Source organism: Leucopleurus acutus (genome assembly GCF_964270905.1).
Source record: "Leucopleurus acutus genome assembly, chromosome: 19".
In the NCBI taxonomy this organism is placed as follows: domain Eukaryota; kingdom Metazoa; phylum Chordata; class Mammalia; order Artiodactyla; family Delphinidae; genus Leucopleurus; species Leucopleurus acutus.
Window position 1 is genome coordinate 10,725,760 of NC_139161.1, and position 25,459 is coordinate 10,751,218.

Consider the following 25,459-nt stretch of genomic DNA (forward strand, 5'->3'; position numbering starts at 1 on the left):
TCCCCCAACCTCTGCGGTTTCTGCAGACCAGCTGCGGAGACGACGGGAGACCCCGAGCTGTGGCGTCCGGTGAGTGCGCGGCTGACGGCGGCGGGGCCCGGGGTCGGGCGCTCGAGTTGCCAGGGCACTGGCCGGGGTCGCTGGTGGGCGGCCGACGTGGGGGGCCGGCAAGTGGTCCGCGAGTACGGGCGCGTCCCGCGGGGACCCCGCTCCCCACCCACCTCATCCCCACCCAGGTCCCCGCCATCCTCCGCCTTGCTGAGGCCGGCAGGCCACGGACCGGCAGACGGTGTGGGTCCCCCCCTTAGACCCCAGTGTCTGGGGCAAGCGGCTTCGGGGGTGGGGGGCCGGTTCTGTCCAGAGCGGCCTCACCGGGGCTGGGGGTGGTTTGGGACAGGCTCTGCGCGCCAGGAGCACCAGGACCCTAGAGGATGCGCGCCGTGAATTACCGGGGGGAGCCTCTGACGTTCTTTCAGAACAAACTAGAATACCTAAGGCTCCTCTAAGGATGTAGACGCCACAGGTGGGGGTTGGGGTGATGCGCAGCTTCAGGATGGGAGCCCTCCCACCACCGCAGCGCCGCAGTCTGCCGTAGTGGGTGGAGCCTGCTATGCTGCGCACTTGGAAAACCTCAGGGCCTCCAGTCACCCCACCCACTCATCGCCAGCCACATGTGGGTATCTCCGTGGACCTGCTTTTCTCTGCACTGCTCCCCGTTAAATTTCCTGGGGGGGAGGGAATAAAAAAAGGAAACAAATTCTCCTGGGAGGAGAAACCTTGAGTCTAATTAGTGATTAGTGTTTGAACTTCTCAGTGAGAAATCATTTATTTTTTCTGGCCAGAGTGGATGGAGGAAGAGAAGGCACCTAGGGTCTGGGCAGGTGGGGTTAAGGGAGAGCAGTCGGTGGCGGGGGGGCACTCCACCTTTGGTTGACGCCTTCTCTGCACAGGCTGTTGGCTTCCTGACTCAGATCAGCAAGGTGAGGGGAGATTTAACGCATCTAGCTCCACCCCCCTGGGTGAGAGGAGACCGATTGCACATCTCCTGATGTTTCTGGACCTCACCCTCACTCTCACCCTGTTGCTGGGTTTTCTGAAGCCCAGGCCCTGACTGCTGGTCTGTGTCCCCCCGCCCCCCCCCCCTTCCTAGACATGTCATCTACTATGAAGCCGCCCAAGGGCTTTGCCCCGATGTCCTGCTGCTGGTCCACTGCGACCATGCAGAAGAGGCTGCCTTTCCTGGCCTGGCTGCCTGACTACACCTGGCACGCGCTGAAGATGGACTTCATCGCTGGGATCTCAGTTGGGCTCACAGTCATTCCCCAGGCGCTGGCCTATGCCGAGGTGGCTGGACTCCCTCCCCAGGTGAGATGTGTGCCCTTGCTGCCCACCACATCCCTTCCCCTTAGCCTGACCCCACTCCAGGCCTTAGTGCTCACCCAGGAGCAGAGTAGAAATGCATGCATAGTATTCCCTCCAGACAAGGGGGCACCCTGGGCTCCAGTCCCATGGGGCCCAAGAAGCCTTAGTTTACAACCTAGAGCATGTGACTGCCTTTGGGCAGACGCGTGCTCCTGTAACCCCTCTTGTCATGCTTGTCACACACAGGCACCAAGCTAGTTCTGGATTGCCTGATGGGGCCAGTGGGATGACTCACTCTGGCTTTAAGAATGCTTTCTCAGAATCACAGGCTCAGATATAAGGACACGAGGCCCCAGTTGCGTGTGGGTAGGAAAGAGACCCCGTAGTCACTGTAGGTCCACAACCTTGGGTAACAGGGTGATCAGTGCACCCTGCCTGTATGTGCTGCTGTGCCCAGAATACACAATGGACCACACAGATCCCTGTGCTTAACCAGCTACACCAGGGACCCTGTGCGGGTGCCGTGTGCCTCCTGGATATTCATTGCTCTCTCTGCCCAACAGTACGGCCTCTACTCTGCCTTCATGGGGTGCTTCGTATATTTTTTTCTGGGTACCTCCCGAGATGTGACTCTGGGCCCCACGGCCATCATGTCCCTCCTGGTCTCCTTCTACACCTTCCGTGAGCCTGCCTATGCTGTGCTGCTGGCCTTTCTGTCGGGCTGCATCCAATTAGGCATGGGGTTCCTGCGCTTGGGTAAGACACTCAGACCTTCCTGTCATGGGGATGGGGGGTTGCAGCTCTGCTCTTCCTGGGGTACCAAGGCACCTCCTTCTGGGGATGCCCTGCCTTCAGCATTTCTTTCTTTGCATTCCAAGGGCTATCCGTGTGTGTGTGTGTGTGTGTGTGTGTGTGTGTGTGTGTGTGTGTGTGTCAAGAAGGGTGGCTCTCAGCTCTCTACTGTGCTCAGAGGCCAGGACACTTGGAGAAGTGCCCAGGGCCTCAGTCCCTAGTCTCTTTCCTGCTCTCCAAACCAGCCCAAACAGGGTATGCCACTAGTCTTTAGACCCAGTCCCACCCATACCACCTCTCCCAGCCCACACTGACCCAGTGGGGCTGGGACCAGCTTGGTGTTCCCTCTTGGCTGTCCAGGGTTCCTGCTGGACTTCATCTCCTGTCCCGTCATTAAAGGTTTCACCTCGGCTGCCGCCATCATCATCGGCTTCGGGCAGATTAAGGTAGGCACCCTAGTTGGTCCTGGGGCATCTGCTGGATAGCAGGACCAAGGCCAGGTCCTGATATGTGTGGGTCAAACTCTTGCTATTTTGGGGCTCAGAGCCTGTCGTGCTGGCATGAGTCTCCATTAATAAAATCATCCTTGGGCTTCCCTGGTGGCGCAGTGGTTGAGAGTCCGCCTGCCGATGCAGGGGACACGGGTTCGTGCCCTGGTCTGGGAAGATCCCACATGCCGCGGAGCGACTGGGCCCGTGAGCCATGGCTGCTGAGCCTGCACGTCCGGAGCCTGTGCTCTGCAACGGGAGAGGCCACAACAGTGAGAGGCCCACGTACCACACAAAAAAAATAAATAAGTAAAATAAAATGATCCTTTGGGGGAGATATTGAGTGATGGCCAAGTTCTACAACAGGTAATTTGGGGGACCAGTAATGACAGTCCCCGCTCTTGCTGGAGTTTTCATGCCTGAGTGCTTGGTTCACCTCACAGAGTTCTGCCCCTACTGCATATTGAACCATTGGGCCTTTACAAGTCACGAGTGTACTGCCAAAATTCCGACAAGCAAATTGCTCCCTAAGCTAATTTAGGTGATTTCACTTTTATGTCTTTCTTTTCCAATTTTTTGTTTAATGTTTTTCAAATATCGTGCTTTTTTATGTTTCTGTTTAAACACAAATGAGAAGTATTGGAATCAGTGATCATTGGTTATCTGAGGATATCATTTACTCTCCTTCCATTGGGTTCTGTGTATCTGGAAGGCAGGCACTGTTTTACTTCCAACGTGGCCGCCTGGAGCTGTGCTTGGGTGTGCAGAATGAAACTGAGCTGAATCGTACAGATTGAGGGAGGGACACACACACACACACACACACACACACACACACACACACACACACGCCTCTCCACGGTGTGGTTCCCACAGTCAGGCTCTGCTTCACTCTAGTCCGTGACAGTCTTCGCGGATGGAGGCCAAATGAGAAAGTAAGAACGTGAAGCCCAAGAGGGTACGTGTGAGAGAGAATAAAGTAGTTGACACGTCACTGGGTGCTGGGTTAAGCTCTCCCTATGTTTAGTTCTCAGAAGTCCTCTGGGAGGTAGGCATTACTATCTCCACTTACAGAGGAGGAGACAGCCTAGAACAGTGTGCGTAATTCGAACTATAGATTATGTACACACATATGTCAGGGTGAGCTTGGCAAGTGCTGTTTCGTGGGATGTTCTGTCCTTTATTCTGGAAACATTATCTTTCATTTTTAGTGTCAAGAATGTTCTTTTTTCGTAACACAGTGAGAGGGTAGCTTCTTTATGCATTCGTATTTGGCACCCCTAGGTCCCTGTCTTCAAAACCTTGACTAGGTCATGACAGTCATCTGAGAGCCTCTAGGCTTGGGGTGGGGGTCCTCTTGACCTGCCCACGCAGGAGTCCCTGCCCAGGACAGAAGCCGCTGTCCGTGTCTGCCCTTCCCCTTCGGGGGCTGTGTACACAGTGGGTTTTGGGGTCCTTGGAGCCTGATTGCCTTGCGAGTCTGGGCCTCGACCTCCCCTTCTGATCCCAACCAGATAACTGAAGTACAGAGTGGCGCCCTTCTCCCACCTGAGGACCCCCGACCTGGCGGGGTCCCCTCAGCGCTCCTCCCTGGAGGACCTCGGCGCCCCCTCGACCCCCGCCCTTGCGGGTCTGCCCGTCTCATGGCGAGACTTTCGCTTCTGACAGGAGGCGGTCCCCGATGGGCGGGCCTCCGAGTGACGGACGCGGCCTCGAGCCAATGGTGGTGGGGTCTGTGCTGTGAAGGGCGGGCCGCTGAGTGATGGACGGGGCCGCGAACAGATGGCAGACGGGCCTGAGGGGGTGGGCCGGGCCCCGGGCCAGGGAGCGGTTGGACCAGTCTCCTTGGTTTGAGGTCGCTCAAATTACTTTGAGTAATTTGCAACGACTTGCGACAACTGGAACTTTGTGAAATACCGTCAGCGCCCCCACTTCCCCCCGAGAGGGATAGCTTTGATCTCCTCCCTTTGGGGACTTTGGGAACGGACAGATAGGCCCGGGAGAGCCAGGAGATGTTTTCCCCCAGGAAGGGCCCTTGGAGGGGTAGGGGGTTCCAGGTTTGGAACAGTATTGAGATGCTGCAAGGATTGGGTTTCAGGCCTTTATATCGCAGAAGGCTGTCTAATCAGAAGCTCTTGTTTGACAGAACCTGCTGGGACTGCAGCACATCTCCAGGCAGTTTTTTCTGCAAGTGTATTACACTTTCCACAACATCGGAGAGACCAGGTATTCGTTGGCTGTGTTTCTCCCCCGCCCCCATAAGTAAGCTCTTCCTTCTAGATCCCTCTCCCAGTTCCCTCCCCATTTCCACTCCCAGGTGGCATTTATTCCAATCCTCTGGGATCTTGCTGCTCAAACAGGGGTCCCGCGAGCAGCACCATCGGCATCACCTGGGAGCTGGTTAGAAGCACAGTCTGGCCGGCCCAGACCTGCTGACTCAGTCGGCTTAACAAGAGGCCCACGTGGCACATTGAAGCTTGAGAAGCTCTGCTCTGGTCAGTCCAGTGTGCCAGTCAGCGTGACCCCATGCAGGGCTTTCTCCTGTGGTCGAAGTGAGAAGAGACCATGTGAAGGAAGGGCAGGTGGTCTCTCGTTCAAGGAGTTCATAGCTCAGTGAGCAAGAGAACCACAGGGCAAGGGAAGGCAGAGGCCAACAGACATGCAGGTGCCAGGGGACGGGTGGCAGGTGGAGAGAGTTCCTACAGCAAGCACATCACTCAGATGGAGGGGTTTCTCTCAGAGCAAGCAGATTAAAGGGACAAATAGGAGATGCAGCTCGATGAGCCCAGCTGGAGGCCAGAACACCTCTCTGGCTGGAGGGGCAAGAGGAAGAAGTGACCTGGGGGGAGCTGTACGGGGAGCTTCCTGAAGGGAGTGGAGGAGACCCTGTGACCATCCTCTCCTCCCCTTCTGATCTGCTGCTGAGGTTTCCTGGCCCATAAGATGCACCTGGTTGGGGTCAGCCACATGGAGGGCAGTGGAGATGGAGATGGACTGGTCAGAGAGCATCATAGGCAGTCAGGAGTGAATCTCCTGGAACTGACGAGACACGTGTAGCCCAGAGAGCTATGTGACTAAAAACGTGAGTTGGTAGCGCGCCTATGGCTACCACTGTGATCTGGGCTTCAGCTCCCAGGGCCTGTGTACCTACTAAGTTTCGAATAAAGTTTTGAAATGGAACAGGGACAGAGGTTACTTAGGAAAAAACAAAAAGAGCATTCGAGAGAGAAAGTTTTCCAGCAGAAGCAGCAACCAAAGGCCAGAAGGCCTGTGCTATCAGCAGGTTTGGGCGGTGACTGGTGTCTGTCTGCAGGGTGGGCGATGCAGTGCTGGGACTGGTCTGCATGGTGCTGCTTCTCGTGCTAAAGCTGATGCGGGACCACGTGCCTCCCGTCCATCCCGAGATGCCCACTGGCGTGCGGCTCAGCCATGGGTTGGTTTGGACTGCCACCACAGGTGAGGGGGCCTTCTGGCTGAGGGACCATTTCCAGATTTGTCCTGCACAACCTGGTCTCACATTGTAGTCACCCCAGGAACCCGAATTCCACCCCTGGAGATCTTCACGTCACTCGCTAAGTGGTTCTGATATGCATCCAGGGCTGAGAACTCTGTTTAACGGCAGAAGTTCTCAGCTAGGGATGATTTTGCTCCCCCCTGCCCCCGGGGGACATTTGGCAATGTTCAGAGACATTTTTGGTTGACACTACTGGGCAAGACTGTTTCTGGCTTCTGATGGGTGGAGGCCAGGGATTTTACTAAACATCCTGCAATGTACAGTCTCCCACGGCAAAAAAACTGATCTGGCCCAAGGTGTCAGCAGTGCTAAGGTCGAGAAACTCTGGCAGGTCTCTGGGGGAGAAAACAAGTTCCACTGAGACAGACTGGTCCTGTTTTAATTGTGCAGCTGCAAAGGGTAAACATTTTGCTTCAGGCCTGGAATCAGCAGGTTGAGTTGCAGTTAACCAGAGGATCTGTAAAGAAAGGCTGAAGTAAAAGGCGGCAAGATGAGGAGAGTTAGTGGAACCATTGGCTGGTTGAAGGGCCATCTCAGGGTGGTGGTGGGGATGGACATCTCTCCACTGAGCTGCCAGTAGGTGACACAGAGAGAGAATGGCAGGTACAGCAAAGCAAGGAAGCATTGATATCTACTGGGCCTTTCCAGAGCTGAAGGGAATGGAAATCATCCCGCTTGGCCCTACTCCTCCGCGGCCATGAAATCCAGCCAGTTGTGGGAGGGAGGGGGTGACTAGATTTCAGCCCAGCTTCTCCGGCTGGTCCCCAGTCCCAAGAGTCATTCACCAGACGCCATTCTGCAGCCGGGAGGCCATTGGTAAACGCTGAGCGCTTGGGAGGGTGGAAGAGCACTGGGTTTATGGTGAAACTACTGGTTTCAAGTCCTGGTTTAGCCACTTACCTGGCACTTGCATGAGTCACTTGTCAAAATTTTATGAGCTTTAGTATAGTCATCTGTAAAATAGTGAAAACAGGCTCTGTTGCCTAAAACTTAACACTCGAAGTGTGGCCTCTGACCAGCAGCACAAGCATCCCCTGGGAGCTTGTTGGAAATGCAGGTTCTCAGGCCCACCCAGACCTCTGACGCAGAATCTGCACGTTAACATGCTTATCAGGTGACTTGTAGGCACACTGAGGTCTGAGAAATGCTGCTCCAAAACCCTGTAGGCTTCTCAGGGACTACTGTCTTCTTTCTCTCCAGGATATGTGGTGTCTCCTTAGGAAACTAGTTACTGAGCTCCCGACTATGTTTATTAAAAAGTCATCGTTTCAGCTTGTATTTTAGCTGAGTGAGGACAGGTTAACCTATAGTAGTACCTTGTGTTTGTTTAGCAATTTGTAGAGAATTTGTTTAGCCCTAGAACACTCTTGTGGGGTAGGTGGAACAGTTGTAATTTCTCCCCTTTTGCAAATGAAAAAGTAGAGACTTGCAGAATTGAATGAGCTGTGATCTGACATACAGTGATGGATGACTTATAAAGCATTTTACAAACATCACTTCTTTTGATTCTCATAACAGCCTTGAGGATGGGATATTATTTTCCCTGTGTTGCCAGTGAGGAAAATGAGGCTCTGAAAGGTAAAACAGACAAACCAAATAAGACTTCTCAAGGTCACATAGCTAGAAGCAGGCAGAGTGAGGACTTGCTCCCAGGTCACTTGCCCTTTTTCTTGATCAATTGATCTAGAGGTGTATCGATTTTATTTATCTCACAGAACCAGCTTTTGATTGCATTGATCTTTCTATTGCTTTTGTTTTCTCGTTAGTAGATTTTGATCTGATCTTTATTATTTCTTTACATTGGCTGCTTTTGAATTTAGGTTTCTTTTTCAAATTCTTAAGGCAGAAGCTGAGGTCTTTGAGACCTTCCTTTTCCAATATAGTGATTAGGGTCATAAATTTCCTACTCAGCACTGCTTTAGCTGCATCCCACAATTTTGATAGGTTGTGTTTTCATTTTCACTTCGTTCCAAATACCTTCTAATTTCCATTTTTACTTCTCTTTTGAATTGTGGATTATTTACCCTTTGAACCAGGAGCCTTTTAGGAATTAGTTTCCAAATATTTGGGGATTTTTTTAATTAGTATTTTGCTACTGATTTCTAACGTAATCCCATTACTGTCAGAGAACAAACGTTGTACGTACATACATATGTAGAATTATAATTTTCTCTGGAAATGACCCCCTTTATCCTGGTAACATTCTTTGCTCTGAACTCTACTTTCATGTAGAGTTGTTCCAGATTTCTTTTGGTTAGTATTAGCATATGTTTTCCCATCCTTTTACTTTTAACCTATTTAACTTATTTGTGTCTTTATGTTTAACAAGTGTGTTTTTGTAGGAAACATATAGACGGGTTTTGTTTTTTAATACAATCTGATGATCTCTGCCTTTTCATTGGGGGGTGGGGTAATGTTTACATTCCACGTGATGATTGATGTATCTAGCTTTAGATCTACCATATTGCTCTTTGTTTCCTATTGTCTCATTTCTTCTTTGTTCCCTTTTCCCTCTCTTTCTACCATCTTTTGGATTGAGTATTTTTCTATGATTCTTTTTTTATTCCCTTTATTGGCTTATTGGCTATAACTGCTGTGTGTGTTTTTGTTTTTGCTTGTTTGTTTTTGGTGGTTGCTTTAGGGTTTATCGTATACATCTGTATCTTAATACAGTATACTTTCCAACTTCACGTTGATATAAGAACCTTTTGACCAGATACATCCATTTCTCCTCTTCTAGCCTTTGTGCTATGGTTGTCATATATTTTTCTTCAACATGTGTTTTAAATCCTTCAGTCGTTATTATTGTTTCCACTTTAACTATGTAGTTACTTCTAAAGATGTACAAGTAATGAGAACAGAGTCTGTTATATCTTCCCACATTATACATCTTGTGCTTTTCGTTCCTTTGTGTAGATCCAGATTTCCATCTGTATCATTTTCCTTCTGCCTGGAGAGCCTTCTATATTGTTTCCTGTAGTGCAGGCCTGTTGGTGATGAATTCTTTCAACTTTTGTATGTCCAAAATAGTCAATGTTTTACTTTTCTTTTGGAGGGTAGCTTTGCTGGATATAGAATTCTAGACAGTTTTTTTCCTCCTCCACACTTTAAAAATGCTGTTCTCCTGTCTTCTGGCCTGCTTTGTTTCCTACAAGAAGTCTGCTGTCATTCTTATTTCATTCCTCTAGATATAACCTTTTTCTCTGGCTGCTTTTAAGACATTCTCTTGGGCTTCCCTGGTGGCGCAGTGGTTGAGAATCTGCCTGCCAGTGCAGGGGACACAGGTTTGAGCCCTGGTCTGGGAAGATCCCACATGCTGCAGAGCAACTAAGCCCGTGTGCCACAGCTACTGAGCCTGCGCGTCTGGAGCCTGTGCTCCGCAACAAGAGAGGCCGCGACAGTGAGAGGCCCGCACACCGCAATGAAGAGAGGCCCCTGTTCGCTGCAACTAGAGAAAGCCCACGCACAGAAATGAAGACCCAACACAGCCCCCCAAAAAAATTCTCTTTATCATTGGCTTTAGGCAATTTGATTATGATGTGCCTTGTTGTAGTTTCTTTTTTTTTTTTTTTCCATGTGTCTTGTCCTTGGAATTCACTGAGCTTCTTGGTTATGCAGGTTTGCAGTTTTTATCAAATTTGGAAAAATACTCAGTCATTGTTTCTTCAAATCCTTGTGCTGTCTCCCCATGCCACTCCATGGTCTTTCTTTGTGGACTCTGACACATACTAGGTTACTTGAAATTGTTCCACAGCTACTGATGCTTTGTACAGTTTTTCAATCTTTCTCTTCTTCTGTGTGTTTCATTTTGAGGAGATTCTATTGCTACATCTTCAGTTTCACTAGTCTTTTTCCTGTAATATCTAATCTGTCTTTAATCCATTCAGTGTATATTTTGCCTCAGACGTTACGGTTTTCATTTCTAGAAAGTCAATTTGGGGGATATTTGGGTATATATACACAGGCACCGTTGTTCCATATGTTTTGTCCAGTTTTTAGTTGTTTTAGGCAGCAGAGTAAACCTGCTCTGTTTCTCCGTCTTCAAAGGGGCATCACCTTGGGAGATCTGATCTCAAAGTCTTTCCAGCTCTGCCTTTGACCATGCAGTCACTGGTGACCAGTAGATGATATGCGTGCCGGCCCTGTGTGTCACCACTCCTCTGGTTCCCCATTGTGCGTTTTTCATGGTGTCATGTGTTCATGCCTGCCATACGGTTGCTTGTATCCATGCTGTTTCCCAGGCTGGGGTGGGGTCTTCCACCTCCTGAGGTGTATTTGCCCCAGTTACCCAGACGATCCAGGTTTCACTGACAGTCTCTCCCCCTGTCCTAGCTCGCAACGCCCTGGTGGTCTCCTTTGCTGCCCTGGTCGCATACTCCTTCCAGGTGACTGGATACCAGCCTTTTGTTCTAACTGGGAAGACACCCGAGGGGCTCCCTGATGCCCACATCCCTCCCTTCTCAGTGACCACTGCCAACGGGACGATCTCCTTCACCGAGATGGTACAGGTGGGTAGAGACAGGGAGCCAGGCCGGCTTGGCTGACGCCGCAGCAGCCCCTGGGCCTGGTTCTATCTCCTAATGCATCCGCTTAGCGATGCGCAGCTCTGAACTCAGCTAGGACTGCTGTTCTCAGGAAGGGGCATCTCTGGTGCAGGGACAGGTAGGAATGAGTTCCAGATTAGGCACAACCTCGAAGGGCACCACATTTATTTTTCTACCTTGAGCCCAGGGGTGTTCCTGCCATTGTGGACGCTGGCAGAGCAGGAATCTGTTGTGTTCTGCTGTGTGTCGTGTTTCTTGCAGTGTGAGCTCACAGCCCTGCAGCTGAAGTATGTTTGCTTCTGTCAGACATGGACGAGCCAGTGCCTACCTTATCAGGTCACTGACTGGTCAGGCCTCTTCTGTCCTTCCCCAGAGGGTCACTCACCATCCCTCTCTCCTCTCTCAGGGCATGGGGGCCGGGCTGGCCGTGGTGCCCCTGATGGGTCTCCTGGAGAGCATCGCGGTGGCCAAATCCTTTGGTAAGATGCTCACCACCCGCGCCCTCCCTGGCACCTCAGCCTGGAGCCCAGCCTGCCTTGCTTGCCTGCTCTTCTGCTTGCTTTTTATTTGCTTTGATTTTTAAAACTTTGAATTTTTATCTGAGTAATACATGCTTTTTTAAAAGTATTATTTTTTAACCATTATCTTTGTTTTTAATATAACTTATTGAATTGACAGTTTTTATTTAATCGGTAATAATAGCTGTATTTGATACCCTGTTAGCAAAATTCCTAATAATTTGACAAGGTGCCCTTTCCGAGTGTCTGAGCACACCTGGCCTGTCCCCTCCTGACCCCTGGAGAGGCTGGGAAGTGTTAATCTACTTATATGTTTGCTGCTCAATACTGATTCCCTCTGCCTGAGCTGAGGCTGCCAGACCTTTCATGTGTCCCTGCTTCTGTCTTAGGTCCCTGGACTTTTGTTCTGTGTTGTCCATGAAGATGATGTGTTTCTTCTGTTCTATAAGAGGGTTAAGTCCTTTGTTTGGATCTAATTTGACTCTAAAGGTTAAAATTCAGATATATGACATGTATGTTACTATGACTACCTAACTTGTGTTCACTGCCCAGCCCAGGTTGTGCCAGGATTATGTTTCCTTCTTTGAAGTTCCAGAATCTGGATCCTTAGACCATTCCAAGGAGACTATAAACCAGTGTTCATTCTAAAGGGTTTTCCTTTCCAAACGCCAGCAGTTGCTCAAGACCACGCTGCATTTCAGTTTGCGACCTGTTCAGCTCACATCTTTCTTGTTCAGTTTTTATTTTTCTGATCCTTTTTTTTTTTCATTTGGAGGGGCATATCTCAGAATCTGCATGTGACAGATTTTACTCATCTTGTCTATTACTTAGAAAACTCTCCATTTTCTTTTGAAGTCAGCTGACTTCCTGTGCTCATTTGTAAAGCTTGTCCTGCTTTTAAATCAAGGCTTAGTAAACCACAGCCTGCTGCCCATCACCTGCGAATGGCTTTTGCATTTTTAAATGTTTAAAAACAATCTAAAGAAGATTTGGATTTGATGACACATGAAAAGTATATGAAATTTGTATTTCAGTTCACAAGTAAGGTTTTATTGGAAGGTGATCTCTTGTTCACTTGTTTCGTGTTGTATGGCTGCTTTGTGCTATAATGGGAAGCTGAGCAGTTGTGACAGAGGGTGTGACCCTCAAAACCTAAAATATTGACAGTCTGGCCCTTTACAGAAAGTTTACCAACCACTGTCTTAAAATTCATGCCACTCCATAGTTTCTCCCTAAATCTTCCCGCTCATGTCTCTGGGTCTCATCTGAGACTTTCTAGTCATCTTGACTTGCCACCAGAGAGCTTTTTAGTTTAAAACATCTTTCCCTTATTATAAAAGCAATACATGTTTGTTGCACAAGATATTGAAAGTTCAGAAATGGATAAAACGAATCACTTGTAATGTCCTTCACTACCTCAATTAACTGCTAACGTTTCGCTCTACATCTACTTTTTTTTTGGTAAACACACAAAGACGTGTGTACATTTGCATATATGTATATTTTATCTGTGTTTATACCTTCTATTTACAAACATAGACAATGCTGTAGGGAGAAACTGGTAGCCTGTTTTATCATTTCATAGACAGTTTCCTGATGATATGTAACTAGTGACAGTGTTTTTATTGTCTGTTCTCTTTATAGCTTCTCAAAATAATTACCGTATTGACGCCAACCAGGAGCTGCTGGCCATCGGTAAGACTCCAGTGGCGGGTGGCTCTTGGGGTCTGGGTAGTGGAGGTGCTGACACGCAGGGTGCAGAGCTGGCCCGAGTGGGGCCCGTTCTCCCATCTCAGGTCGTTCAGTTTAATCCCTAGGAGTAGGGTGCCGACATCTAGTGTCTGACTGAGGCTCACTGAGCACCTGCTGTGTACCAGACCCTGAGGGCTGTGGCCTGTTCTGTGCCTGGGAACGCCTGGAATGTTCCACCTGGGCTGGGGGTGGGGGCTTCCAGGGCGAGGGTCAGGTTGCTGAGGAATGTGGCCAGGTAGGATCTCAGGTGAGCCTGCTGATTGTGTGGGATCTTGGCTGCCTGTGCCTCGCCCTGTGCCTCCCTCCAGGAGGGGCAGGCGGATGAGTGAGGACTCACATGGGCCCCAGGCTTCCTGACTGTGGAGCAGTGCATCCCAGGTGACACCTGAGCTGTCTCTAGAGCAGGCCTTGAACCTGTGACCAGTTGTGGGTTTGTGGAGCCAAGGAGACCATGGTGGTCTTTGTGAAGGCCCCTGGGTGAGGTGGGTGCTGACGAGCTGATGGTGATGAACTTGGGCTAGTTACCTCCATTCTGAGGTCCCAGCCAGGTTCCGGGCATGGCTGTGTCCAGTACAGCTTAATCAGAGGCACACAGGGAAGGCAGCTTACTGGCCATGACCTTCTCCCATTCACCTTGGCTAGTCATCTCATGGAAGTGTGGGTTTGAAGGAACTCAGAGTAGCAGGGATGCCGGCAGGCGTGCTGGGCACTTCAGGCCTGTCTCCGCACACTTGCCTTACTCAGCCGTCCCCCTTTCGGGGCAGGAGGGATTCCTCATTCTTTTATACGTGGGAAAAGGCATATTTCACACAGGCAGGGCTGGGGTCAGAACCGCTTTATAGCTAGAATTAATCTCGGCGCACTTGGCAAAGATCATGATTTGGCCTTCCTAGAGGGAGAGAGAACCAGATATAGGATGCCCCACCGGGTGGTCCCTCTCGCCTTCTGCCTTCCTGTCTCCTTTCTGGTTTTGCCCCCTTCTCCTCCTCTCCTTTTTCTCTCTATTTTATGCTGCTTCTCGTCCTGGATGAGCTTTTCCCTTCCGTTTCTCCACAGGCCTGACGAACATCCTGGGCTCCCTCTTCTCCTCCTACCCGGTCACGGGCAGCTTTGGCCGGTGAGTGACCACGTTCCCCCTCCCTGTGTCTCCAGGGAGGTCCCCGCCCAGGTCAGAGGGTCCTTGTCTAGCTTGAAGAACTAGGTTCCCCCTCCTGGGCCCTTGCCCATGTCCTGAGGCCGTTTTCACTTTTCTCCACATTGGTCCTCTCTCCCTTGGTCAGCTGTGACGGTGTTTATGGGGAGACAAGAGGGGGCTCCCTTTGCTTCCCTCACCATCTTAGCTGGTTTTCTTTACCCCGATACACGGCGCTGCAGTTTAACGTTAAAAAGATCCCCATGCATGGAAATGCTCCCAGCATCTTGGTGCTGGAGTTAATTCCTGAAAGAGAGTGGAGGTGGGAGGGATTGTGGCTCCTCGCCTCCCCTGCTCCCCCAGCCCGACAGCCACTAATGGGTCTCTGTTGCCTTCCAGGACGGCTGTGAATGCTCAGTCAGGGGTGTGCACCCCAGCAGGGGGCCTGATGACGGGTGAGCACCCCTTGCACAGACACTGTGTTCCCCGTGTCCACCGCAGTGAGATAGGAGGAAAGGAGTGGAGGGAGCCCAGGGTGTGGGTGCCGTCGGCCCTGGTGCCTGGCTGTGTGCCCCAGAGCAGGGACTCCTTGCTGGGTGGGAGTTGGGGCGGCAGGGACGTGAGGTCACAGCACCCCACGCCCCTGCAGGAGCCCTGGTGCTGCTGTCACTCGACTACCTGACCTCACTCTTCTACTACATCCCCAAGTCTGCCCTGGCTGCTGTCATTATCATGGCCGTGGTCCCCCTGTTCGACACCAAGATCGTGGGGACGCTCTGGCGAGTGAAAAGTATGTATCTCCTGTCCGTCGGCACCAAGGTTATCGATGATCCTCCGTCTGCCATTGGCTGCTGCCCAGGCTGGCCCAGCTGGGGGAGAGATGGGGGCTTTGGGGTGACCAGCAGGGTTCGTGTCATAGCCTCCCTTTCTCCACTGGTCATAGCAGCTCAAGGTTCTCCGGAACCTGCAATTCCTTTACCGTAACAAGTTTTTGTTCTCTTTTGTTTTTCAAAGCAGTTAAGGGATTTTTGTGGCTTCTACATCTAAGAGAAGTCTCGGTGCCTCCCTGGTCCTCATATCCCTTTTTCCTTGGTCCCCTGAGAAGTGCCCACTGGGACCTCTCCCCAGGGACAGGGGACCAGGCCGACCAGGCAGGTCTTAAGGGCCCCTCGCCCAGGTAGGGAGGGATTTCTTGCCTCTGACACATCCTTGAGGTGGCATGGCCTGTCAGAAGCATCAGTCCCCAAGTCTCTGGATGGGGGTCCCCCGGGAGCTGTTTGGGGTCCATGACACCTTCACTCATTATGAGGAAAGCCACGCACGAAGTGTCTCTTGTCAGGGGGCTCGGGTAGCTGGGAGCCAAGGTCGCTGAGGAGGGGCCATTCCTCAGCTGGACCTCCTCTTCCAGGGCTGGACTTGCTGCCCCTCTGCGTGACGTTCCTGCTCTGCTTCTGGGAGGTCCAGTACGGCATCCTGGCAGGGACCCTGGTGTCTATGCTGGTTCTCCTGCACTCCGTGGCCAGACCCAAGATACAGGTAGCCCATCTGGTCCCCCTGAGGGGGACCTGCTGGCCTCAGGGGGCCCGGTGGGGTGAAGCATGCCATGGGCAGACCCTTTGACCCCACTGTCTTGCATTTTGAGTTCTTGGTGTGATTGTGGCCTGAGGCACTGCCAAGTGACCATTCACCTAGCGGATGGTTTGACCTTCCGGTCATAACCCCACAGTGCTGTCTTGCTGCGCGTGGGGCTGTGGTGCAGGTGGGAGTCCCGCCAGCTCTGCACCCTCCCGTCCACCCTAGGCCTGGAAGAGCTGCCCTGTTGAACTTGCCTCCAGGGCTCACTGGCTTCCCCCACACTGTCCCCAGGTGTCAGAGGGCCCGATGCTGGTCCTGCAGCCGGCGAGTGGCCTGCACTTCCCTGCGATCGAAACCCTCCGGGAGGCGTTACTGAGCCGGGCTCTGGAAAGTACGTGGCCAGTTGGGCTGCGGTCACCCCCAGCTCCCCGCCACCCTCTCAGCAGGGGTTCCTGCTGGACCCCAAGACCCTGCTCTCGGCTGCCAGGAAGGAGCTTGCCTGTCCTTGGGTCCTGGGGGTCTCGGAAGTCTCAAGAGTGGCGTCCAGTGGACACCCCCCCCACCGTGTATGCATGCAGCAAGGGTGGCAGTTTCCCAACATGTGTCCCTGAGGGCCCGCTCCTTCCAGGAGTTGGTATTTAGGGGAGAAAGGGGTCTGTTTGCCTGCCCTATGAAGGAAATGGTTGTTGCTGTCTCCAGACAGCTAACGTTTTGGGTCCTTGTCCTTTCCCCTTCCCGTCCCCACTGGGGAGGAGCTCTTGATGGCCTTGTTTGGCCCCATGCCCCTGGCCAGAGCCTTTTCTGGCAGCCTCTGCCTGGTGTGACCACTCCCCTGTCCCCCCAGCATCCCCGCCACGCTCTGCAGCCCTGGACTGCACCCACATCTGCAGCATTGACTACACGGTGGTGCTGGGGCTCGGGGAGCTCCTGGAGGACTTCCACAAGCGGGGCGCCACCCTCGCCCTCATTGGCCTGCAGGTGGGTGTCGGCATCTGCTCTCGAAGTAGCCTGTGAGGTCTGTGTTGTCACCATCCCCATGTCAAGGTGAGGATGCCAAGGCCCAGAGAAGCTGAGTGACTTGCCCAATGTCACACAGTGAGGAAGGCGGCTGGGCTCCATTTTTGTGGCATCTGGCTGCAGAGCTCTGCTTGTGTCCGTTACATCACGTGTTGTATTTGCAGAGCATTCATCTCTGTGTTCTTCAGAAAGTGTTCACTTAAGAAGTGTTCCTCTTACAGAGATGTGAGTTAGCCTGTGACGTGGCTTGCTAGGGCAGGAGCATTCCCACCTGGAATCACCGTTTGTCCCACAGGTCCCCGTTCTCCGTGTCCTGCTGTCAGCTGACCTGAAGGGCGTCCTGTACTTCTGCACCCTGGAAGAAGCAGGTGGGTGTGGCCAGTCATCAGAGTGAGAGGCACGGCAGCCTGGCTGCCACACCCAACAGGGTCAGGACGGCAGGACAGAAACCCTGGGAGGTGGGAGGGTCAGTGCTCGAGTCCAAGAGTGGGGAGCACTCGGACGAGGGTGAGGCAGTGGACAGGTTGTCAGGGGGCCTTCCTGCTCTGGGGTTTTATGTTTTGGGACTGTATGTGAGTTTTTAATTGAGGCACAGTTCACATACAGTGAAATGCACAGATCCTAAATGTGAGTTTGAGTCCTGACACATGGATGCAATGGGCGTCCGGTCAGGATGTAGCTTTTCTCCATCGTTCCAGAAAGTTCCCTCTTGCTCCCTTCCAGTGGCCCCCACTAGGGGTAAGCACTGCTCTGATTTCTTCCACCATCGGTCAGTGTAGCCTGTTCCGGAACTTCATGTAGTGGGATCAAGAGGATTCTTTCTGTGTTCGGCTTCCTTGGCTCAACTTGGTGTCTGTGCGATTCATCCATGTTGCTGCTAAAGCAGCCAGACGCTGCTCCACAGGAACTGGATAAGCAGATGGGGCCCAGCCGCACCATGGAACCTGCCCAGCAGTGAGGAGGGTTATTGTGGCATGGAGAGTGGTGAGGTGCTGGTGGAGACTTAGGTGAAACCGGCCCAGGGCTGGAGATATTGGTCCAGGGACCTTAACTCCCCAGGCTTGAGGCCCCCAAAAGGCCAGCCTTTAATCCCATTCTGTGAACTGGCCTATCCTCACTTCACTTTTTTAGTGTTTGGAAACCTTGTGTTTTCTGCAGAGAAATACCTGAAGCAAGAACCAGGGACCCAGCCCTACAATGGCAGCGAAGACTCTGTTCCGGAACACAAGATCGCCCTGCTGAAGGCCTGATTGGGCTGCCGATGGGCGCCCGACATCAGAGGGTCTCACGAAGGTTCTGGTCACTGTGATGCCGGATGCCGCCTTGCAGATGGATCTGAGAAACCTGAGTAGGTGTCCCAGAGGAGGGGGATGGCAACTGTGTGGGGGTCCACAGGTGGGACTCATCCCTTCCTCTGAGATGATTGAAAAAGTACCTCCCTGCTCTTCCTGGTATGCGAACTCTTTTTTTAAAGAGTGATTTGGAGAACACTTTCTAGAATGGCAGACCACTTGAGAAAGGAAAGGGCAGGGATTTCAACCTGGTCTAGGAGAGGAGACCTCTCGCCCCAGCTCCTTCCTAGATTTCAGGGGAAATGGGGAGGGTGGGCATCTCTCAGGTGGGTTCCCTTCTTGATGGCGGCGGCTGAGCTGTTGTTGAGAGGAAAACCAAGGTTTGCCAAATGACTTAAAGTGTCTATTAAAAATAACTTCGTTGTGTTTTCTAAATGAGTATAGCTTTGGTGTTTTTGTAAAAACCATAAATGCTTATTGTAAAAACTACAGGTAACCATCCCCCCCATCCACTTTGGTGATAGCTCCACACCTCCTCCCTCCAGTACACGTACATGTGTGTACGTTAGCATGTGGGTGTGTGTTTACAGTCATGTAAATGGGATCATTTCATCCATGGTGCTCTGTGACCCACATTTTCATGCGGTCATTGCTGTGAATTATTTGTTGTGATAATAAACAGAATATGTGAATATCAATGGCTACGTGGTATTTTATTCTATATGCGTCATAATTTACTTAGCAAGCTCTCCATACAGGGACTTGCCTGTTTTAAATTTCACTTCCATCAATTTTTAGAGGTAAATCCTAGCTGAGGAAGGTTGTGCTCCTGGACTCTTTGAGAAAGAGCTCACCATGCAGATGGCCCTGGATGCGGTGCCATAGAGCCACCAGTGTTCTGCCCAAGCCACCCTGGCCAGTATCTGAGCAGAGCAAGGGTCCAAGCCTGCCCATAATACGTGAGTCTTTTCAGATTCCTTGTCCTCCATCTTCTGGTGTTTCTCCTTCCGGGACCCTGACCAGCCAGCTAAACGGTTCACCGCCAGCCCCAAGGCAGCCTTTCCTTACCTCAGACAGTTTCTCTTTTTCCACAAGGTGAGTGTGTCCTGAAGCTCTGCCTGCTGGGCCACACCTGGCCAGAGCTGTGATGGGAGTTGTGGTCCCTTTTTGGCCTGTGCCCACATTCTGAGCCCACCCATTCTGGACCCCAGAGATCATCCAATTCACAATGTAGCCAGTTGATACACACAGGTGGGACCAATTTCATTGAAAACCCTCACCATCTGTGACTCAGCAGCTCTGCTTCTAGGAAGCCACTCTAGCAAAACACAAGCCTGTCTCCGGGGAAGCTGACCAAGGATGTTTATCACAACCTCGTTAGCAATTTTGGAAAATGAAAGCAACCTAAGTGTCTTGACCATGGAACATTCAAGGAATGAATTGGTGTAGGTACTCACAGATTTTTGAGTGAAAAAGGCAAGTTGCAGAGTGATACCCATCTTAAGATACCATTTGTGTAAACACACCCACTAAATGATGGTATAATATATGTATGAGGTTTTTAAAAGTTCTGGAAGGATAAACGTCAAACTCATAACTGTGATTACTTCTTGGGTTGACAGTAACCATATCTGTATGGTTTAATATTTCAAAGAACATTACATTGATGTATACTTAAAAATTAAATTAAAAAAAAAGAGAGAAGTATGGAGAATTGCCTGGAAAGAATTTGGAACTTGGTGTCAGAAGATGCAGGGCTGGGTTCCATCATCCTTTCTCATCAGCCGGACAAGCTGTCTGAGCCTTGGTCTATAAACTGGGGAATCTATGTGACTGTACTGATGATGACACAGTCGATGGAGCCTTTCCTCACCACTGGCTGGCCTGGTGCTTATGGCACTGACATCACCAACACCATTGCAGTTCCCTGCCTCCCCTGTAGTGAGTGTGGCCACGTGACTGATACCAAGTCAGTGCTGTCTGTTGTGCGTTCAATTGTGTACCGGCCCCACAGAGTTCATATGTTGAGTCCTAACCCGCAGTACCCAGAATGGGACCTTATTTGGAGCTAGGGTCATTGCAGATGTAATTAGTTAAGTGCATACTTGCAGTAGGGTGGGCCCTAATCCAATATGGCTGTGTCCTTATAAAAAGGGGAGGGTTGCCTGGTGGTTAGGCTTCTGGGCTTTCACTGCCATGGCCCGGGTTCAGTCCCTGGTCCGGGAACTGAGATCCTGCAAGCTGCACCACGCAGTCAAAAAAAAAATGGTCGGGGGCAGGTTTGGTACAGATATGCATATACAGGGGGACCATGATGTGAACATGAAGGCAGAGATGGGGGTGATGCTTCTACAAGCCAAAGAATGCCAGCCATCACCAGCAAACCACCAGAATCCAGGAGGCAGGCCTGGAACAGATGCTCCTTCAGAGCCTCAGAAGGAACCAACCCTGATGACACATTGATCTCAGACTTCTAACCCCCAGAACTGTGAGACAGTAAATTTCTGTTGTGTAAGCTACCCCATTTGTGGTACTTTGTCACAGCAGCCCTAGTAGACTAATACAGTACGTGGGGAGTGTGCGTGCCATTTCTTACCTGGCCAATAGAAGCCTTCCGTGCTCCCTCCTCCGAGCGCTTTCCCCGTTTCTGGCTGGCTGGCATGGCGATGAGCTTCTGGGGGACCTGGTGATGCCACATATCATAAGGGACAGAGTTTTGGTCAGCTGGAGTGAAGGAGGCCACCTACTGGGCTGTGCCCTAGCCAGCACCGTTACATGGGCCAGAAGTAAGCTCTGAAGACCCCTTGTTACAGCAGCTGGTGGAGCCCTGACTACACAGATGATGTTGATGATGGTGGCGGTGATGTAGAACAGCGCTGTCCAACAGACAATGCAATAACAGCAATACAATGCAAGCCCCAGTGTGAGCCACATGGGTCATTTTAACATTTCAAGTAGCTTTACTAAAAAAAGTAACAAGATCCAATAAAGATGTAAAAAAAAAAAAAGTAACAAGAAACAGGTGAAATTAACATATCTTTTAACTGATAAACATCTAAAATAAATATTTTCAACATGAAATTTTTATAAAACTTATCAATGAAATATTTTACATTACTTTTCTCATACTAAGTCTTCGAAACCCAGTGTGAACTGTACACTCACAGCACATCTCAGCTTGGACCAGCCACACGTGAGTGCTCAATGCCACCTGTGTCTTGTGACTGCTGTGTCAGATGATGTAGATTTAGAATGTTCAAATCTAAAATGGTTGGGAAGCCTCATGTTGTTCAGAGCCTGGGCCTGTTTTTTTTTTTTTTTTAGATGTTGGGGGTAGGAGTTTAATTAATTAATTTATTTTTGCTGTGTTGGGTCTTCGTTTCTGTGCGAGGGCTTTCTCTAGTTGTGGCAAGTGGAGGCCACTCTTCATCACGGTGCACGGGCCTCTCACTATCGCAGCCTCTCTTGTTGCGGAGCACAGGCTCCAGACACGCAGGCTCAGTAGTTGTGGCTCACGGGCCTAGTTGCTCCGCGGCATGTGGGATCTTCCCAGACCAGGGCTCGAACCTGTGTCCCCTGCATTAGCAGGCAGATTCTCAACCACTGCGCCACCAGGGAAGCCCCTGGGCCTGTGTTTGTCTCCACTGGAACTCTGGAGATAATTGCAAGAAACTCTGAAAGTCACGGACAAGGAGGCAGCATGGTGCGGCGGGCTCAGAGAGAACTGAGTTTGAGTCCAGGTTGTTCTGATTTCATAACGCATGATGAGTAAATTGTCTACTCTCTCTGATCCTTATTTTCCACATCTTCCAAAGGGTCACTGCACAGATTAAATTGAAGAGAAGAGTGGAGGCCTGGGGTGTATGTGTAGCAGGCATTTAAGAAGTAGTTGCTGCTGTCATGAATTGAACCTCCTCAAATTCTATTTGTCCTACCCTCCCCTGTTCTCACCCTCTCTTCCACATGAACTGAATGTCTAATGCAGTTCAGGCAGCTCCCCCTCAAGGTGTGGCTTCAATAAAAATCATGTCTTTGGGGAAGTGGCCCTGGAGGAAGCTGCTTGATGCAGAACCCTGATAATGGAGACAGAGAGGTTGGATGGGAGGCAGAAGGGGAAGGATTTAGGACTCAGGCTGCAATGCCAGCATCACGTCCCACCCACGCCCCAGTAATCCATTTACTTGAAAATGAAAGAGGGCAGGAGATCTGGTGTGACTGCTCTGTCATGCCCGCTCTACAGCCTGAAGTCATCCTGGAGCAATGCTCTCGGTGCCACCAGCTCCAACCGGCGGCAGCAGCTGTGGGCTCTGCAGCCACGTCCCTGCAGACCCCACACCCAGTGGGCAGGGGAGCTGAGGGTGCTCTGTGAGCTAATGTGGGGGGGAGTGGTGGGCTTTCCCATTAGTGCTGGAGTGGGGCAGTGACCTCCATCTTTCTTTAAGATAAAGTCTACTTGGGTATTCCCTGGCGGTCCAGTGGTTAGGACTCAGTGCTTTCACTGCCGTGGTCCAGGCTGAATCCCTGGTCAGGGAACTGGGATCCCGCAAGCTGTGTGGCAAAAAAAAAAAAAAGAAGATAAAGCCTACCTGGAGCAGGTCTAACCTGGGCTAACCGGGGAGTGAATTAGCAAACCCTTTGCTGCCTGAAATGTGATTATTTTTATAAAATCTGTTTTGGGTAGATCTATCTACCCTTTGTAAATTTAGCTGCTGATGCTGGCAAAGAGCCTGTTTCTCCACTCCCCACTTTTAAAATAATTTTAATCCCCTGGGAGGACCCAAGTTCATCCAAATCATACGAATCTTTGTGCAGTGCCGACAGCTGAATCTTTCAGAGGATTTCTGGCAAAGCCCATGGAGCTGGTGCCTGTAGAGGGTTGAACTGTGTTCCCTAAAAGAGTTACATTCTTGATCCTAGGCACCTGTGACTGTGACCTCATTTGGAAATAGGGTCTTTGCAGATGTAATTAGCTAAGTTCAAATGATATCATACTAGACTTGGGTGGTGTCCTTATAAGAAGAGCAGACAGAGACACACATACAGGGATGTGCGGTTGTGGGAGCCATGAAGTTAATCCCCTACGTTCTTCTTCTCACTTCTGCCCCTCCTGCCCTCCCTAAACAAGAAAGGAAACATAGCTCCTTACCGTCTGCTCTTCCTTCTGTCTGGACAGGCCTGCAGCCCAAGGTGGATGAATTCATTCGGTGCTGACAGAGGACTGAATTTTTGGCCCCCAGTGTTTTAACTTGGGGGACATCTGACTCGGGAACAGCTACTCCATAGGGTGCAAAGAGCATGATCCTCAGTCAAGAATACCCAGGCCCAGAAACCTGACTCCTACCAGCCAAACTTTGCCCCGACCACATAGAACCCAAAGCCCCGTTAGTGAGACACTTAACTGCTGAGTCTCACTCCTGTCTTTCCGTGGGGAAAACAGCTGAAATGAAGATCTGGAGGCAGGCTGGGAAGTGGATGTGAACGAAGCCCAGAACTACAAGCCCCTCTTGTTCTGCACGGCTCTGGAGTTAATGTGAGCATTCTATTCAGCTTGCCTGGTCACACAGGCCCTGCTTTGAGACGGCTGGATGCTCTCGTCCGGAGCAGAACCACGTCCCTGCCCTAGCAACCCACACAAGGCCCTTCGTTCCAGCCTCTCACCACACTTATCCTTCCAGCAAAGTGTGCCTCGGAGAGCGTCCCTTCTGCAGACGACCCCAGGATTATCAAGTTAGGCGGGCAAGGAGCAAGACCGTCCAAAACGTGTGTTTGGGGCCCAAATGAATCCATTCTACAAATGCATGAGATTGAGGAAATTTCAAGTGCTCCAATATCCAAGGGACCAGGAAAATATTCTATGCTGAGTTTGGCTGGATGGGCAGTGGGGCTAAGTGGGGCTCCCCTGCTGTGTCATGCGGCTGACCTGGGGAATAATGACCGGGCAGGCTTTTCCCAAGCAGATCTTCTATGTGGAGGAGCCCGGGCCCTTTGTGAACAACAGGCCAGGAAGAGAGGATGTCCAGATTCAAGCCCGCAGTGTCCACAGCACCATCTTTTTAGGGACAAAGCTGGAGGTGATGCCATCTGAAACCTTTCGTCAAGTCCCTCTGGCTTCCTCGTACCCTCCTTCCTTCATCCCACCACCCCACCATCCTCCTCCACCCTCCTCTCTGCGCCTGGCTCAGCTCTGCAAAGTAAACTGCATTTACCACTGTCTTTGTATTTTCTAATTACGTTAGATCATATATTACATTTATATACTATTTAATGTTATACTATTTTTTTATTTTTAAAAATTGTGTGCATGTTTCAATGCATACATTTATTGCATTGATATAGACTAGGGAATGTGAGGGGATTTCTCTGTGAGTATTCAGGATGGGCTCCTAATACTGGCTTTTCCATCTTTTCTTGGTCTTTATTGGATGTGGTATGTGTGTTTTGACTTGGTTCTTTGGGTTGTTAACCATCTTTCTGGTTTAGGTGACATGTTGACAGGGTCACTTACAAATAGGTCCTCAGCACCTGGAAGTGGACAGTGTCCAGAACCTCTGTCTACTTTGGAACACCTGTCAAAACAGGATGACCACACTGACCACGCCACATACTGACTTCTCAGAAAGTAGGAAGCTGAGGCCTCCTGCTATAAGCAGCTTCCTCCTCTGGAGCTGTGAGTGTGCTGGTGTCACTCCAAACTCCACGCCTGGGAGTGCATGCTACAGCCATGGCTCTGGGCAGCCAGGTTATACTGGACTGGACAGGCTGAAGGAAGACTTGGTAGAGGAGGTGACCTGATAATCCTGCTGGATTGTTCCACGTTTATCTTGAACCACAAACTAAATTGAAGGTAGGACAGCGGATCCCCCCCACACCCCACCATCTCTCTAAGGCTGGATTTTAAAAATCCCTTTACTGTTTCATGAGTCCTCTAAGGAGTGGACAAGGACACGGAGAAGAGGGTGGAGGGAAGATCCCCTGGTGGCATTAAAATGGCCTAAAGTCACCTCCCTTTGCAGGGCTCAGTCTCTCACTGGAAGAATTCTAATTCCTTAAGGCTGTGTTGGGTTTTCTTTGTTATTTTTTTTGGCCACTCTGCACGGCATGTAGGATCTTAGTTTCCCATCCAGGGATTGAATCCACTGCAGTGGAAGCGTGGGGTCCTAACCACTGGACCACCAGGGAAGTCCCTGTGTTGGGTTTTAAAATGAAAGATATTGCACCTGGCAGGTAAATGTGTTTTCTCAGGCCGTGTGATGACCCCACCCAGCGCGGTATTCTGTTGGTCTTTAGCGACTCCCTGTCACCTTGGGGCTGGCCCAGAATTCTGATGTGCACACCAGCGGGGTCCACAGGTCCCCACTCTGCCGGGCCCAGCCAAGCTCTGCTGGCATCCCCCCAAACCCTAAGCACTGCCTGAGCGCAAAGATGCTGGGGTTGAATGGCTGGGAGAAGCCAGCCCTGCAAGGGGCAGGCACT

The 25,459-nt window shown here is 50.9% G+C and overlaps 1 protein-coding gene across 1 annotated transcript; it reads left to right on the forward strand.

Moving 5' to 3' along the window:
* The first annotated feature begins 10 nt into the window (after positions 1 to 10).
* SLC26A11 (solute carrier family 26 member 11) lies at positions 11 to 18,267 on the forward strand. Its single transcript, XM_082860546.1, has 17 exons — positions 11 to 69; positions 1,151 to 1,365; positions 1,926 to 2,118; positions 2,515 to 2,600; positions 4,789 to 4,868; positions 5,956 to 6,098; positions 10,489 to 10,664; positions 11,107 to 11,179; positions 12,863 to 12,913; positions 14,027 to 14,087; positions 14,502 to 14,557; positions 14,752 to 14,892; positions 15,511 to 15,638; positions 15,969 to 16,068; positions 16,522 to 16,655; positions 16,990 to 17,062; positions 17,853 to 18,267. Exons 2-17 carry the CDS (start codon positions 1,153 to 1,155, stop codon positions 17,942 to 17,944), a joined length of 1,800 nt encoding a protein of 599 aa, XP_082716672.1. The 5' UTR covers positions 11 to 69; positions 1,151 to 1,152; the 3' UTR covers positions 17,945 to 18,267.
* The last annotated feature ends 7,192 nt before the right edge of the window (positions 18,268 to 25,459 follow it).